The following is a 17,786-nucleotide window of genomic DNA, read 5'->3' on the forward strand; positions in this document are numbered from 1 at the left end:
TCTGTGCAACTGGAAATAGTGGGACCAACCTCATACGGTCATTTCAGGATAAATATCAAATGGAACCAGCTTAGCACACAGTAAGTTCTAAATAAATGATATCTTCTATTAATTAATTTTAAATAAAAATCAGGAATCAGGACGATGGTCAAGTCAATGAAATGCAAACCTTGTCCTCCACTCATTTTGCAAATACTCTTAAATATATTTCAAAACTAAATGTATTTTGTTTTGTTTTGTTTTGTTTTTGTTTTGTTTTGCTTGCACTTCCTTGAGGATCCCTGAATATTTCTCTCCTGTCATTCCCCTGCCCATGTCTTGTATGACGCCCCCATGCAGGCCTTCCCAGCAGGCCACCCATCCAGGCTGGCCCGCACAGCCAGGGGTCTGACAACTCAGCCTTCCTGGGGCCTGGCCAGAACCACACTCATAACTGGTGCTCCTCCATTACAGCGCTTCCCACCAGAATCCCACAGTCAAATGCTCTCACACTTAATGGAAGGAGCAGAAATAGGCCCTGTGACATCACAGAGAAAGGTGCCTCCGTGAGAACCTGGTCCTGAAACCGGAAAGACTGGCTTCCAGTGTCCGCTGCTAGTCACTGTGTGATGTGGTCCAATTTTTCCAATCCTAGACTGTTCCCTTCTCCTTTCTACCTCAAATAGGACTGGGTTGCATCTCTAAGACCCCTTCCAGTACAGATATTTTAGGGGGAAAGAAAGGAGTTGCTAATGCCTGGGATGAACCCCGCTGACCATTGTCAAGTAGATAAAATGTTCCATGAATACCCAATGTGGGTATTGGCTTTCATTGGCTGTCTGGACTCAACAAACTCTGGGCCACAGTGCTGACACCTCTTGTGACAGGGAGCACACCCCACACAGGGTAAGCCATGCCATGGGGGGCTGCTGTGGCAGTTTGAAAGGATCCTGAAGTATACATTTAAATTTGTTCACTTCATTGCATGAGTGCTACATTTGGATGAAAAAGCCAGAGAAAAATTACCCAAAATACTGAGCCCCACTCTGCTTCTCTTACAAATGGATTTGCTGAGCAATTCATCCATCCCAGGGAAACCAGCCAGAAGAAATGGGCTCTAATGACTGTGCCAGCAGAAAAATTTCTATTAGAGGAAAAGGCTTTGATGGTCAAGGAGATAAAACACTAGAGTAAGTATCTGAGTCCCAGGAGAGCCTGGATTAAGATGCCAACTTGCAAAGTCACTCTCTTGGATGCTGCTGACCAGTGGGATGACACTCTTTCCCCAGTCACCTCCCCAATCTCAAAGCCTCCTCCATGTCCACACACAACCTAAATCCAGCTCCAGGATGCCCATTCCTGGGATGCCAGCTCCCAAAACATCCTCCCAAACACTTCACCTAGTGTGATGTCTCCAGACCCACTTCTCTCTTCTCCATGGCTGCCACCATCTTCGCTGGTCCCCAACATCTGCCAACTGTCACCCCTGTTGCTCACAGTCCTCCTTGCAGGATGCACTTATATGAGACCACATCATACTTCTCTTTAAACCCTCTGACATGGGCCTCCCGGTGGTGCAGCGGTTGAGCGCTGGGTTGCGAAGCTGCCCGCAGCCTCTACAGTGCCGGTTGGATCCCCGGCTGCTCCCCGGCCACCGGAGGAGGGTCCCACATGGCCTGCAGACCTCTCCTGCCTCCCGCTGCTCCCCTCAGCAGTGTACTTCGTCAGTCTGCCTGTTCTGCTCCCTGCTCTGGCTCTGGTGAATTCTCTCACCCTCCTGCGCTTCTGACTGTACCCAGTGTTTGTATAAATAGATAAATAAATCTTTAAAAAAAAATAAACACTCTGACATCACGCTACTGCAAGGAGAACAAAATCCAATGTGCTATGGTGCCCACAAAGTATCCTCCACTCTGACCCCAAGTCCGTCTGATGCCTTTTTATAATGTTGGCTGTATCTGCAAGGATCTCAGCCGTGGAAGAAGCACTGTGGGGACAAGAGGAATCTGGCTGCCTCCTAATGCACAAGCAATTTGGTAGAAAAGAAAAAGCACTTTGGTCTAGTACTCAGTGAGCAAACCTTAAAAGGGGTACATAATCCATTCTGCATGGAGGTAAAAAAAAATTCACTTTGTTTATTGTTCCTTGGGATTTTTGTAAACTTTTTTTTTTCTTTTAAGCATACAATTCAGTGGTTTTAATATGCTCACAAGGTTGCGCAACCAAGACCACAATGTGATTTCAGGCTAGAGCAATCTCAATTAGAAAGTCACTGCTCTCTGTAAAATGCAAATGCCCAGAGGTTCTGAGTAGGACTCTGCAATTGTTCAAAGATATTTATTTAATATGGAAAGATATATATAATTAAATTTACCATCGTAACCATTTAAAGTGTGCAACTCAGTGGCATGAAGTACATCCACATTGTTGGTAATCCTCACCACCTTTCTTCCTTCTTTAGATTTTTTTTTTTACCTTGCAACTCGGAAACTCAGTACCACTCAAGGCACAAACCCTGTGAACCACAGAATGATCAAAGCTGGAGCTCTCTGGAGGTCCTCGGCCCAATCTCCTGGTGAATTTCATGAAAATAGTGAGGCCCAAGAAGAAGCCCTTGTCCCAGGTCACTCGCATCAGTGACAGCACACGCCAAAGGTGATTCTGGTCTCCTGCCTTCACTGAGCAGCAGAGTCTCCAGCCTATCTGCATTCTGCCTGGGGTTTCCGTACTGCCTGGAAACCCTGTAGACTTTGAGATTTAAGAAATGAGCTGGGCTTCGGTTTTGGCCTCAGACACTAAATCTACCATCAGCTCTTTCAGTTTTCACAGGAAGACTTCACTGCTTTGTGCTAGAAGCCCTTCATGCCCTCCTGAGTGTCTTCTCCTGGTCCTCCGGGCCACCATGAGGGGGAAACTGAGGCACCACTTACCCAGAAATAGTCACAGTAGCTCCACTCTGTTGGTTTCAGCAGCTGCTGCTCCGGCATGGTGTCTGGGTGAGGGAACGTCACGCAGTTTATCTGCAGGGCACAGAACAAGAAAGAGAATGACCTCACTGGAGGGTTGGGAGAAGCTGGGAAGGCTGTGCCACTGGGACACAGCACTCAGAGACCTCCCGTTTGGGCCAGTTTCATGCTCAGGGATGATGGGATACACCAGTGGTCCCCACTTCAAATGTGGGGAATAACCAGCACTCACACCACCCAGAGGGCTGGGGATGGGGACAAAGCTCTGGAGGGCAGATAATAGGATTATCAGGTTTGCAAACATTCAGACCTTCAACCCAGCCCTGCACTGCAAAGGGGCTGTCCTACAGATACATCCGCACAGGGGGCAGCACTGTCTGTTGAAGCAAAAGGATGGACCACAGCTCCACTGTCCATGAGCAGGGAGCAGTCGAACAGAACATGACACAGACATGTGTGGGCAGTGTGAGCAGTCAAAGACATGAGGAAGTTCTTACATAGTGATAAGCATGGTGTGCCAGCAGGCACCGCTCCTGAGGGCGTGGAGGGGGGGCATGATATAAAACAGTATTTTAAGAGTATGCTGCCATTTGTATAAAATCCAAACATTTGGATACTTATGTACAGAATACTTCTGGAAGATGACAATATCATTTCCCAGGAAAGACATAATGTGGCTAAGGGTCAGGGGTGAGAGGACACCTTGTGAAATTTAGCTTGTGATATGTATTCTAGGAATAAAGCTTAAAAGGAGAATCCAGGGTGCATGCTTGGTGTTGACCTCAGTCCAGGAGAGTACAGTACAGAAATTTCTGGGGTCATCTAGACTTTTCTACTGGAGCATATGTGTAGTGACCCTGGATTTGGGGGGAAATGGCTTTGCTACCCAAGACCCAGACCTGTTCCCCAAAAAGGATGTTCATTTGTTCTCTTTGTGGGAGTCGTGGAGTGCTGGGGAGGCAAGGCCTGAGCCCCCTCCTCTTGAACCCCTCATTGCAGCTTTAGCTTCTGCTGAGTAGGAGTTGTCAGACATTTGAGGGTCATTGCAGAACCACCCTTACCTGGGAGGTTTTGGATAGAGCCACAAACTCCAAAGCCAGGCAGCTCATGCAAACGTGAGAAACTATAGCCTCTGCTTTAGGAAGGTAGGGAGGGGCTATGAAGACCTAGAGAAGGGGCAGATTCCTCTCAGCTCCTGCCAACCACTGTCAAATTAGAATGAGGGGTCAATGTAGTACGGATATGAGATGATTTGAGAGAAGCTGAAAATTGGGATTTTTAGGTGGCGTCTTAATTTTGAAATGTTAGCAGTCAATTCACGGTTAACAATAACAATAGCACCGCTACAACCATGCGAGCCAAATTCCTCTACCAGCTGAGTCAGGCCCAGGCACCCCTGGCCATGACCTCTGGCTCAGAGGCACGAGGACATCTAGAAGTAATAGGTGTCCTGGCTGCCAGGGGCACAGCCTTACTTGCAGCCCTGGGAGGAGAACGCCAGGGTAAAGGTCCAGCCAAAGAAAAAAGCCCCTCTGCCCAATACTGACATCTGTGTGGAGATCCCCTTTCTGCCATAGGGAGGATCCAGGGCAGGAGTGAGCCAGAGAAGTCTGGAGATGGGCAGCACCCAATTCCCGCAAGGTTAATTAAGGTGGAAGCCCAAGGGATCCTCTGGGGTGGGACGTTTTCTCCCAAAGCTGCACCCACAGCCTTCGAAGGTGTCACTGGCCTGCAGGAAGCTGCTTGGGCTAGGACCAGTCTGTCAATGCCCAGCATCCCCCCCAAACCCTTTCAGGCTGACACCCCAAAGTGTGTCCAGGGGTGAGTCCCCCTGAGGAGTTTTGATGAGCCACTGCTTTATGACTCTCACTTGCAACAATGAAGGAAACAAGGATGAATTCCAAAGTTTCACATAATTCTTATTTCGTGTCCTGGCTGTTCATGTTTCAACAAATAATGGTGAGCAGGCTACAATTATTTAGTTTAATGAGGTAGTGCACGAAAATCTCAATCCAATTTAATGATCAACTGAGCCACATGAACTTGGGCATTCAGAGCCATGGAAATTGAAGGTACTCAGAGGTGGATGCCCTGTTCTCTATCCTCCTCCTTCATCTTTCCTCATCCCACCTGCTCTTGGCCTTGGCCTCTCTTTTGGGATATGTCTTCCAGCAAAGGAAGGGTTTCACTATAAGAAGAGGAGTCTTGACCAAAGGTGGGTCACGACAGGAGGGAACAATGGGTTGCACCCCACCCTTGGCCAGGGATTCTTCTGGAAGAAGCTCCCTGGGAAGAAGGAAGCTGCTGCCCTTCCCAGGATGAAGGCAGAGGCCATGTGCCTTGGGGTGTGTGTGTGTGGCAGTCCCCTCCAACAGCAGGCTCCAATAGCAACCATCTGAAGGCCATACAAGGTCAGCAGGAGGGCTGAGGCCCCTCCTATGAGCCCCTTCATTCTAGAACTGTAGTTTCCACACCTCAGGATCACCTCTTCACAGGTGACAAACACAGATCCCAGGTTCAACCCCAGACACTCTGATTCTGTAGGTCTGGTAGGACCTGAGCATGTACATTTCTAACAAGTTCCCTATTTATGGTCCAGGGACCCCACTTTGAGAACTGGTGTTCAGGATCCATTTGGCGGGGAGGGTTCCCCCTCAAGGAGAGCTCATTGCTGCCGCAGTGGAAGACACAAAGACGAACAAGGCACAGCCCTGCTCTCAAAATGCTACATGGTCTTAGTGGGATGCCTGCTTTGGGGGCTAAAAGGGTCAGGGGTCTGGAAAGTGAGGGGTTCTGCAAATGGTGCTACAGCAACCAGTGAAGGGAGGCTAGTTGGCTGCGGAGGGAGGAGAGAGGACAGAGGAGGAAAGATCTTATTCTTCTTACTGTGTCTGCCACCAGTCCTTGGACGGATGCTCGGGGACCTAAGATACCTGTCCCCTGTCTTTGGAATTGCTCCCCCCATCTACCTGCCAAGGAATTTTCCTGAGTCCTCACAGAGCCGTGCATCTCCAGTGGTATTTTAAGGGTGCACCTAGCTGGCCCAGTGGGAAATAGCTATGACTAAGAACTTCCGGGGAGCATTTCCTCAGGCACCTTGCCAAGAGATTTGCATGTATTTCCCACTTCAGGAGCTTTATGGACTGGGTAACATTGGTCTTATTTTAAAAGAGAAAACCAAAGACCGCAAAAGTTAAGTATTTGAATCCTGGCTGGGCTGATGGCAGCATCAAAGCCTCAACCATGATGCTATTCAATAGACCACTTGCTCATCCACTTGACAGGCCAGCATTTGTGGCCCGACTACTCAGTGCCACACGCTGTGCTAGTTCTTTCTAGCACATTCACATGTACATTTGTAATTACATTCCTTCTGACTGTTGATCTAGCACTTATGTTCCTTGCCAGACTGCCTGCTTCATGAGGGGAAGAAGACAGCTTTTCCCTGCTGTTTTCTGGCATAGCATGGGCACCTAGTGGGTGCTTGGTAAATGTTTCTTGGTGCAAAGACTGGAGGCTAGAGGTGGAAAGCATAGTTTCTACTCTCAGGGCTTTATAGCTCATGAGAAGGGCAAATAAATAACTAAGCAATTGCAATACTTTGGGATAAATCGACCTCAGCAGTAAGCACAGGGTGCTGTGCTATGGGTGTGTGTGGGGGGGGGCGGGGGGGCAGTCCAGGGATTCAGGGGAAGAATTACTAGGCAGTTAGAGCAGGGAGGGCGATGCCTAAAAAAAATTAAATGGCCAACTATGAGGACCACAGGAAACACTTGCCAGAACTGATAAAGCCTAAGGAGAGCCAAGAACTCCAGAGTGGGGAAGACAGTCCCCCATCCCAACCTACTGCCACGGCTGATAAAACTAAACCCCCAGAGCACTGTAGAAGGGGGAGTGGCCTGGGAAGTCCTGCCTGGACTGACAAATCAGCACCCAAGGAGCGCCTGCGCAGTCTACCCCGGAAAGGGACAGAATGAGCAGCCTCCTGCACCCCATTTAAGCCGGGAGCCCCCTGCCTTTCCTCATACTTATCCTTCCCTGCACTCTGCCTGCAGGACCTCTTCCTGAGTGTACCATCTCTAAATAAACTTTGCTTTCCCTAGATGTGGCTTTGAATTCTTTCACGGCCATAGTCAAGGACTGATTATAGGGTAAGTGATTATCAGGCTTTTCTGCCCTCCCACTCTCAGCGTTGATGATGGATCCCTGTGGTCCTGAATGCATGCCTGATGGCAGGCACCTGGAGTGGGGTGCAGGCATGTGTAGGTAGGTTCACCTGGGCTGAGACTGGGCTTATAAGGGCAGCGTCACTGGAACGGACACTTCTGCTGGAAGAGAACCAGCAGAGAAGCAGAGGTCACGAGAGAACACCAGAGAGCCCAGAAAGAGTGAAGATTTGCAGGAACCCCTGCCTGCTGTGTACCTGGTAAAATCCCAATAAAAGCCTGAAAAAGCCGTTGAGGGTTGCAGGACGCCTCCTTTACCCATCTGCTTGGGTCATAGAGATCCTGCCCTGGCCCTTCCTGCCGCTGTAACTGATGAACCCCATAACTCAGAAACATCTAGGAACCCCCAAGCCCAGAATCAGAATCTCAAAGGGAGTGATATTTATGTAGTAAGAGTAGGATCAAGGCATATGGCGGGGGGTGGGAAGGGGAGGTGAAGAGTTTTGCAGGGAGGAAGGGGTCAGGGCCCGAGGGCACACCAAGGCCATGGTTTGGGAGGCACTGCTCTGTGTAGGGGGCTCAGGGTCAGCAGCAGACAGCACTGTGGTGGGGGTGGGGGCTGAAAGCCCCTCTGGTGTGCCCAGGTGCCTGGGCTTTGTCCTGAGGCAGTGGGAGCCATGAAAGCATTTGGCAGAGAGTGGTGTGATCAGTTGCCCTTGGGTGAGCACGCACTGCAGTGTGGACCCAGCCCAGGAGGCCTTCCACAGGGCGGAGGTTTTGGTGGTGGCTAGAACTGCCTAGTGAGGTGACAAATACTTCAAAATACACTTCATAGTACCATGAAGTTAACTCAGTGACTATCATCCAGGGGTGATTTTTGCGCTCCTCGGGGGACATTTGGCAATGTGGAGATGAGATAGCCGGGGTAAAAGAAACTGAGCTGGAACATAAGTTGCCCCAAGTCCTGTTTAAGCAGGTGGACCCAATCATGGACTGGCAAGCCCTGGCCAAACACCTGGCCCACCACGCTGACCATGAGGCGCCAGGCTGAACAAGAAGCTTCAGATCCTGACTAGTGATTAGCTCATCTGGAGGGTAACCTGTCTGCACATGCCCGGGTGCAGCCCAAACCAGAGCAAGCCAGGATGCTGCTGTCCTCCACTCGTGGACCTCCTCTTTATATCTCCTCTTAACTCCCTCCAAGGGGCTAGGCTATATTCTCCTTGCACAGTGGCTCTTCATGCACACTAAAGCCTTGCCTGGTTCAATTACACCTAGTGATTTCTGGTGAATTCTTTTCGTAGAGGGCAAAGGACCTGCTCCTTTGGGTCAGGACCTGTAATAGAGACATTTTTGGCTGTCACTACTGTGGGGAGCATCTGTAGGGAGGTGGTCAGGGGTGCTGATAAACAATCTACAGTGAACACAATAGCTCCCTGTAGGGTAAATGAAGATTGCTCAGCATTTTCCATCACTGGCCTCTATGGCTATCACCTGTGGCCTTGAATGGAGGAGGCACTTGGGAGCGTGGGCTCAGGGTACACATGCCTGATGGTGGGCACATACAGCATGGTATGGACATGCATAAATACACACCTGAGCTGGGAGGATGAGCCTATAAGGGCAGCAGAGGATGGTGTGGCAAAGGACAGTAGTGGAGAGACCGCGAGAGAATGCCAGAAAAAGCCCAAAGAGTAAAGATATTCCCAGCTCCCCAGCCCCCCTGAACCTGGCTGCCTCACTACAAGTGGTGTAGCTTTCATTAAAAGCCTGAAAAAAACACCGAGGGCTTCTGGACTCTCCTTTACCCTTCTGCCTGGCTCCATAGCGAATCTGCCCTGTGCCTTGCTGGCACAACACCCCCATAGCAAAGAGTTAAACAACACATGATGTCAGTGGTGCTGAGAAACCCTGGGTGATGGGGCTGGTGGACAGGGAGCGTCTCTATCTGTGGGGTGCGGCTGACAGTGAATCTGGGTGTGCTGAGGAAGAAGCTGATTCTGGAGAGAGGGAGGTGGCAGCAGTGGAGTGAGATGGTGAGAACTACTGGGGCGGGGGAGCACAATGGAGGGTGAATGAATTAATCAAGCTTTTTATACCACTAGCCTCTGTGGCTGTCACCTGTGGCCTTGATCGTGTGAATGCAGAAGGCACATGGGTGTGGGGTACATGTGTCTGATTGCAGACACCTAGAGTATGAGTGTGCATGCATGTGAAAGTGTGCACACCTATGTAAGTGTGCAGTAGTGGCGGCAGTGGGAGGACGAGTGGTAAGACTACAGAAGAGGTAAGACAAGACAAAACAAGATGTGAGACACCAGAGAGAACCCAGAGAAAGAGTGTAAAGATTGGGCGAGGTTGGGAGGCTTCGTTGCCTGCCTGCCTTCCTGCCCCTCCATGCCTGGTCCATGCCTGCCTACTTGCATGCCAGCCTCCCTGCCTGGTGTGCCTGCGTACCTAGTTCCTTGAGAGAGTATTAAAGCCTGAAGGGGTCTCCCCGGTGGTACAGCGGGTTGAACGCCGCACTGTAGCTGTGAAGCTGTCCGAAGCTTCTGCAGTGTACGTTCGATTCCCTGCCGGCCAGGGAGATACCCACATGGTGTAGCAGACCTCTCCTGCCTCACCCGCTGCTCCCCTCAGTAGTGTCTTTGTTCCATCTGCCTGTTCTGCTCTCCGCTTTGTCTCTGGTGAATTCTCTCACCCTCCCGTGCCTCTGGCCTTTACCCCAGTTCTTGTACAAATAAATACATCTTTTTTAAAAAAAGTAACATTTAAAAAAAAAAAAAAGCCTGAAAAGTCCAGTGAGGGCTCCAGGACTCTCTTTATCCATCTGCCCTAATTGACAGTGAACCTGTCCCGTGCTTGCTGGCACGACAGCAGGTAAGCAATTAGAGCAGAATGCTTGTCTGCAGTGACCTTGTTCACAGGGGAAGCTCATGCCCAGCCGGGGAAACTGAGGCATGGGAAGTGGAGTCCCTTGTCTACTATCATGCAGCTTAAAAGTGGCAGAGCCAGGTGGACAGCTGCTTCTTTAGTGTCCAGGCCACCACTATTACCACTGTCCTTTCTCTTGAGTCTTGGGATTCAAGTCAAGGCTCATGTGCCTTGGATCTGAAGGGCTAGGAATGAAGAAGCAGCCTAGGCTGACACCCAGCAGGGTGCCAAAATCCAGGGAGCCATTCATCATCACAGACACCTCTGTACTTCAGAGACAGATCCCTTCATCCACCTCCAAATCTGGGCACAGCTAGAGCCTCAATTCTATCCTCCACCAAGCAAACACAGGGACATCCTAAGGGACCACCTTCTGCTCTGACAGTAGCTAATAACGTGCGAGCCACTGTTCTGAGGACTTTACCTGCACTTTCTCATTTAATCCTCACAGCAACCATTTCCTCATTTTACAGATGAGGAAACTAAGGCAGAGAGAGGTTCAGGAACTTATACAAAATCACACAGCTTGTGAGTAATGGTAGAGTCAGATAATCAAAGTACATATTTCTCCTATATGTTTTGTTTTCACGTAAAATTCCCAGCACCGTTCTTAAAATCCTTAGAATTTCTGTGTGGAGAGTGATAAAGGTGTCTCTTGTTATGTTAATGAAGGTAACTTAGAAAGCACCAGAGAAGGAGGGCTGGGGGTTGGTTGCCAGGGAACCCGACCTGAACAGAGGGTGGTACCCTGATTTCCAGGGAAGAGAGAGGGACTAGAGGTTGAGTTCAATTGTCAATGGCCAATTATTTAATCAATCATGCCTATGTGATGAAGACTCCATCAAAGCCCCAAATGAGGGGCTTCAGGGAACTTCCAGGTTGATGAATAGGAATATTTTAGGAGGATAATGTGCCTGGAGAGGCACGCACAGCTTCTCCTATACCTTGCTCTACGCTTCTCTTTATCTGGATGTTCCTCAATTACACCACCTTTTTAATAAATTGGTGATCTAGTGAGTAAATGGGTTTCTTGAGCTCTGTGAGTCACTGGCAAATTAGTCAAACCTCAGTGGGGTGTCCTGGGGTCCTCTGGTTTATAATCAGTCAGCCAGAAGTAAAGATAACAATCTGGGCTTGTGACAGTCACTGAAATCTAAGGAGGGGGTCATGGGGATATCTGTGGGTCTGTGGGACAGCCAGTGGGTCATGCAGAGCCCAGGGCTGTGATTGGCATTTGAAGCCTGTGGAGTCTAGTGCTATCCTCAAGGGGTAGAGAGTGTCAGAGTTGAGCTGAATTTGTGCACACCCTGTCTGAGAATTGCTTGTTGAGCTGGTGAAGCCTCCACACACCCTCATGGGATATTGGTTCCCAAAACCCTATTCATCTGGACCTGTTCCATCCCCACCCTCACAGCCCTTCCTCCCCTGCCCCCTGCCCCCCCCCCAGTGCCACGCTCAATCTACAGCATCCTCATCCTGATGGACTGCTCTCTTGGCCCTGATAACACAGTGGTGCTCCTCCAGACAGCCAGGGAGACCCCTGTAAGACTGAGGGGCAGTCATGGCCATCTTGTATAGGGTTGCAGAACTACCCACCGGGCTGCCTCCAGAAACCCAGGGGTGGGGTTGTGAGGGAGCAGCAACAGCAGCCACTCAACAGCGTGGTCAGAGCATGAGAGCCACAGTACATAAGTGTGAGGTGCCCAGGGGGCTGCCTTTGGGAGGCCCTCAGCATATCCCACCCCCAGTCCTGCATCACCCATCCCACCAGCCACTGGCAGCACAGAAAATGGTTTCACAGCTTTCCCTGAATTTTCCCCTGGAGGGGAGAAGATCTGGGGCTGTGTGACGGAGGAATACCAGTCGATGTTGTGGGAGCAGAACCCCAAGGGCTCATCTCCAGTCTGTGAGCTCCCACCAGGGTTCTGGGCCCCCCAAAAGGCCATGTTGGGAAGCTGAGGTTGAGACCTCAGCAGTCCCCAAATTTCCCTGTCCAGGAATGGAGTGTGATAGTTAGTTAGCACTGTCATGGTATTTTCTGGAGTCCTCTAGATTCTGACATATGTGTGCACTGAGGTGGTTTTCTGCCATTAACACTGTAACTCCCGGTCAAGTAGCCCTCTCTACTGTCCCCACTGTCCAAGGCACATATCTCAAAACTTGCTCCTGGCTGGGTGGGGAGCCTGAGCTTCAGAATCAAACTCAATCCTTGTTCTTCAGTGCCAAGATGACACAAATTCAGACCTGAATGCACTCAGGTTCTGCTGCCCAAGCCGAGAATTTCTGCAGTGTGGGATCAGACTAAGTGGGCTGGTGCTTGCCCCACCCCCACATTCCAGGACAAGGGAAGCTTGTGTCCCGCACCCCCCTCACCCTGTCTTTTCCTCCCCCTTGGGAAATTGTGAGGTGTGGAGGATCAGAACCCAGAGGAAGGGGCTAGGCACCTGGGGAGAATAAGGGTACATGAAAGGGGAAAGACAGAGGCGCCAAGGTCGCCAACCTGGAGGTGTGTGGGTCCCTCAGTCCCAGGTTCAAGTCTAGGGCTCTTGCTCCTTACTTGCTCTGTGACCTCTAGCCAGTCCCCGCTTGCTCAGTGTCCCCAGCAAAAATTCCTCAAGGCTTGAGTATTTTCTTACAACCTCTGGGTAGTGTTGGTTAAAAGGCAAATTTTCCAGCTTGGCCCCCCAAAGAGACCAATTGTAGGTCTAGGGCTCAATCTGGGCATCTGCACTTAAACAATTATCCCAGAAGCTTCAGATGCCAACTACACTTTGTGGGCTGGCTCACAGGAGTACTGATTTAAGTCAGTGGGAAGGAAGAGAAAGTGCTCAGGCAGGAGTGAAGGTGTCAGCAAGAGGCCACTCTGACAAAGCCCAAAGCTCTGGCTGAAACACAGGCCCAGCAGGTGACTGCTCCTGGCCCTCCCTGCTTGGACCTCATCACCAAAGGCCTTTCCAGCCAGGGAGGCATCACACACTCTGCTTTTTACTTTTTCTCTTTTTTCCTTTTCTTCTGAAATTCTAATGTAGTTCACCCGCCCACCCCCTCCCCCAATTTTCTTCTCCCTTTTTTTCTCTGATTTTAGGAAACTTTTGGGAACTGGGATATTTTTTGATAATTTGAAGATGTGGACTCTGTCCATGGGATGCCTGCCCGTTCCCTTCCCTGCCCGGTCAGCTCCAGCAATGAGGAAGCTGCAGCTGAGCCAGGTCCACCCAGTCTCAGCTGCCCGGTCCTGCCCTGGGAGGCAACTTTCACCAGAAGAGGGAGGTGGAGCAGGGTCGACCCCACCTGAGTACTGACGCCTCCCAACTGTGTGGCCTTGGGTGCTGGACTGTTCTGGGCCTCAGTTCCCTCATTGATAAACAGGCTGATGAGAACAGCAGTGTGTACTGAGCATTTACCATGTGCCAGGCTCTGCTCTAAGTGTTCTGCCTACAGACTCATTTAGACTTACACCATCCCTGTGACACAGATGCCCGCCATCTCCCTATTTTATGTGGACACTGAGACACGGCATGGTGGAGTCCTGCTGCAGGCTGCTGCTCAGCTAGACAGTGCTGGAACTGACACTGGCTGCAGAGCCCAGTTCAGAATCACCCTGCTGCATGGATCCTCCACCCACTAAAGAGTGGGGAATTAAAAGACCACTCGGAACACTACTTATGCGTTATTGTTATTGCCATTGCTATTGTTTTCCTCCCGCTCTTTGTCCTCCAAAACAGGATTTCCAGGCTGGGTGAGCCAGGGAAATGCACCCATTCTTGGCTTCATCTCCGTGGGGGTGGTAACAATGGCTCAGAACTGTGTGTGATGGAACCAGAGAGTAATTCTCCATTTCCAACCCTGGCTATACTTGCATAAGAATAGCAAAGCAAGTACCACACTTCTCACGTCTCTGAGTTCCTGGCTGTCTGAGCAGCTGGACAACTCTTTTGCCCACTTGCTTTCCTGAGAAAGGGGGGTTGATAGGGGGAGGGCTGCTCTTCCTCAGCTTCCACATTGGAGCTTGGCTTGGCGGGATTTGGGGAGAGCCAGGGAGGGCAGGAGGGCGGTGGGTTGGCCACTGTAGGCAGAGGCTGCCTGCTTCCAATTGGGAACTCCCAGGAGCTCTATTCTTAGGGCGCTTTCTCTTGCTTTTAACTTTGACATCTTCTAGAAGTTACCCTGCACAAAAAGCAACCCTGCCGTGGCGGTAATTTACATGTCATTTCACTTGCACAGAGCAAGGTCCACCCCCTTCAACCCACTCTTGCTCGTGTACCTTCCCCAGCCCGCCCTGAAAAAAAAAAAAAAATGGCTTCTGCATCATTCTAAGCAGCATCCTTCCATACATTCACCAGGAGAGTAAAAGTGATATGTGAATGGGCAGGAGGGAGAAAGGGGTCAGGGCTGGGGGTGGGGGAGAGGCAGGGGGAAACTTTAGTTAAATCCAAGCGGCGAACTTCCCGGATTCCAGACTGGGCATTGCTTCCTCCAAGCAGCGGTCCGCATTGCCATGGCAACAGCCCAGCAGTGGCGGAAAGCCCCAGCCCCCAGGCGGGCACCACTTACCGTGATGGTGCTCTCCTTGCTCTGCTTTTTACCGGGAGACGAGGATCCCAGGTTCTGGGGAGAGAGGCAAGAAACATCATCAAAGCTGTTCTCCATATTGGACATCTTTTTTCATTCGGTTCCCCGAAGGTGGAGGGATTGGTTAATAGCCCCGTGCTTGGGGAAGTTCAGAGATGCTCAGACTTCGTTAACTCCTAAGTCACCATATTCTGGGAGAGGGCAGGTGGGAGGAATCTTGACCTCCTGCTGCTGCTCCCTGTCCTGCTTGAAGGGGAGCTGGGGGAAGCCCCCAGCACAAGCTTGGAGGGAACTGCTTCAAACCAGGTCTGCCTCCTCTTTCCCCAGTCTGTGATTTGGGGAGTTAACCCCTCAGCTGCCCTCTGCTGGTAAACAGTTCTTCTCGTGTTGCCTGAACCTGCAGAATCTATCCAGGAGCAGAGAATTAAGCCCAATTGAGGTCACCACCTCCTGGCACTGAGGATTCGAACACCACATCTTATTCTGGATGCTCTGGATCCAACATATCAAACCCTAAATGTGCGCAATGGGTGCTGGGGTGCTCAGCCACCTCCATGATTTGCTGCTCCCCCAACCCCTCGAACTGGGAGGGATTTCTCAGTTATGTTTCAGCTTCCATTCAGTCTTTGGTTTGCCTTTTTTATGTCTTCCCAGTGCCAGCAAGAAAAACCATAGTCCAGACCCAGTCCCGGGACAGATCTGGTATGGAAAATTAAGGGCCGCCACACAAATGCTGCATTTGTCCTAAGAGCCTATGACCCTAAAGGGAGGGCCAGTTCTGGGTCTTTGCTAACCCACTGGCACTTACATTGGGAACAGAGGTCCCCAAGCAGGATGTGTGATGTCCACGCCTGTCCTGAGTCACACCAGAGATGAGATGAAACCTCACTCCCAGGCAAGGGGGTGACTACTGTATGTGTGTCCCGGGGTGCAAGGCTTATGTAAGGAAATGGTCATCAGGACTTCACAGGTAAAGGCTGGGAAAGCACAGAGGGTGTCTCCAGGAAGGGAACCAGCTCCCTCCTCCCTCTCCCCAGGGGCCAGGACAGCCCTGGACCCCATAGCAAAATGAGCCCCTGGAGGTGGGGTCAGTGCTGTTTCAAGAACCCACCTGCAAAACAGGGACCCATCAGGCAAAACAGGGAGCACGGCTGAGTCCCTGTTCATGGTCTCTTCGTCCCCTTACCCCTATACTGACCTGCTTGGGCTGGTAAGTGAAGTCAACGAATGAAACCCCATGCCTGCCTGGCTAACAGGGACCTTACAGACCACCCAGTTCACAGACAAGAAAAGGAATACAATAGCCTTGACATCCTGCTGAGTAATTTCTTTGAACCTCATTTTCACCACCTGCTAACCAAGGGTCCTCAAGCTTTGGGCTGCATCAGATATAACTGAGGAATTTGCCCAAAATAGAGTCCCAGTCACACCTTTCAGGGTTTCTGATCCAGCAGGTCTCAGGTGGGTCAGTGCCTATGATGCAGAATCTGGGAGTCCTCCCTGGAGACATAGTGATCTACACTGTGTCCTTTCACCCAGTGGCTCCCGGCCCCAATCTCTAGCAGCCCTGACAGATCTGGGGCAAGGACAAGCTTGAGACCAATTACAGCTTTCTTATATGTTTTTAACACACCAACTCATTCAGCTTGCCCTCCCCGGACCTTCCCAAGCTATCAATCCTGCCAGGGCACTTACCCAAATTGGGTTGTCTGGGAAGAAGGCAGAGAGAGGGTGCAGGGCAGGAGCCCAGGTGCTGCTCCCCAAGAAGAGCCAAGTGCACAGCTCTCTTGCAGGTTCATTTATCAGAGGCACTGGCCAAGCCAGTATATTTCCAGAAGGAGGAAGGGGCATCTTTGAGATGGATCCTGCACTTTGCAGGAGTCTCTCTGTTATGCATCCACACCACCACCACTACCACCACCACCACTGGCACTGCTCCCTCCCCAGCCCACCAGGAGGGCAACATGTGCTTGCAAGTCTTGACAACAGCCTTAGAGTCTATATATTGATGCTGATGAGGAGGAGGGGAAGCAAAAGGAGGATCTCTACCAGAAAGGACAAGTCCACAGACGCTTCTGTCACTGAACACTTTCAACCAGGTGGGTATCAGACTAACCATGGGATATTCTTAATCTCATTTAATCTCCACAACCCCAGCAAGTTATGGCACCGTTTCCATTTCATAGATGATGATGTCAAAGCTTGCAGAAATGAATTTGTCCAGAATCACAAGGAGAGTAACCAGAGGAAGTCAGGACTCAAGCCTAAATAACTTCACTACCTTCGGTCCTCTCTCCCCTTTGAGACCTGGAACAATTTCCACAGGGGTCAACATGCCCTCCATCATCCATGAGTTGGGGACCAGAGTGTCAAAGCCTTGGTGGAATGAAACTGGATACAGAGGCCACCTCCTCCCTATAACTTAAGCCAGGATAGGATTACCAGTAATGGGACTGAGGGTGGGTGTGCTGAGGGTGGGTGTCGGCACTCAGGTCACAAGTTTCTCCAGACAGTTTTAGGCTCTGCATTTCCTGCTCATGACCAGTGCCTACATCAACATATGCATAAAACATATCATGTGTATGCTTCACATACCTCTCTCTGTCTCTCTCTCTCTCACGCACACACACACACACACACACACGCGCGCGCACGCGCGCGCACACACACACACACACACACACACCCCATAATACTCCACTGAAAGTGCCCAGAAGTGATGTTATCTCCATCTACTATATAGGAGTTGCTAAATACTATTCCCCACTAATTCCAGATGCCAGGTGGGCCTGGAACATCTTATTGTCCCTGGAAGTAAGAAGTATTCAAAGAATGATGTGATAGAATAAATGGGCATTAGGCCCTGCTTAAAGGGGTATCCACAAGTCAAATTTGGGACTATTGAGCATTAATATGAATGATGACAACAAATGGTTAACTGCAAAGGGGGATAGCATTTCTTTACCGGAGAACACCAATAAATAATGTATAAGAAATTAGAAAATCACCATTTGCAAACCCCGATGTCAAAAGAGATTCCACGATCATCAAGGATACTTACAGGACTGAGTGAAAAGGCTGTTCGGGAACAGGGTATGCACAGGGTATCACCCTACCAGCCCACAGACTACTGACATGCTAAAAAGGGAAGATGTTCTAGATCTGAGGC

The 17,786-nt window shown here is 50.4% G+C and overlaps 1 protein-coding gene across 6 annotated transcripts in view; it reads right to left on the reverse strand.

Moving 5' to 3' along the window:
- The window catches only part of GAS7 (growth arrest specific 7), a 217,413-nt gene that overhangs the window by 27,244 nt on the left and 172,383 nt on the right, over window positions 1-17,786 (reverse strand). For all 6 annotated transcript variants that reach the window (XM_054689112.1, XM_054689111.1, XM_037495495.2 and 3 more), the window contains 2 exons: window positions 14,600-14,653; window positions 2,910-2,999 (listed from right to left, as the gene is read on the reverse strand). In XM_054689112.1, the coding sequence (XP_054545087.1) occupies window positions 2,910-2,999; window positions 14,600-14,653 (144 nt within the window). The remainder of the gene's footprint in view (window positions 1-2,909; window positions 3,000-14,599; window positions 14,654-17,786) is intronic.

This window comes from Talpa occidentalis, unplaced genomic scaffold (genome assembly GCF_014898055.3).
Source record: "Talpa occidentalis isolate TD23 unplaced genomic scaffold, MPIMG_talOcc4v2.1 talOcc4.7, whole genome shotgun sequence".
NCBI lineage: Eukaryota > Metazoa > Chordata > Mammalia > Eulipotyphla > Talpidae > Talpa > Talpa occidentalis.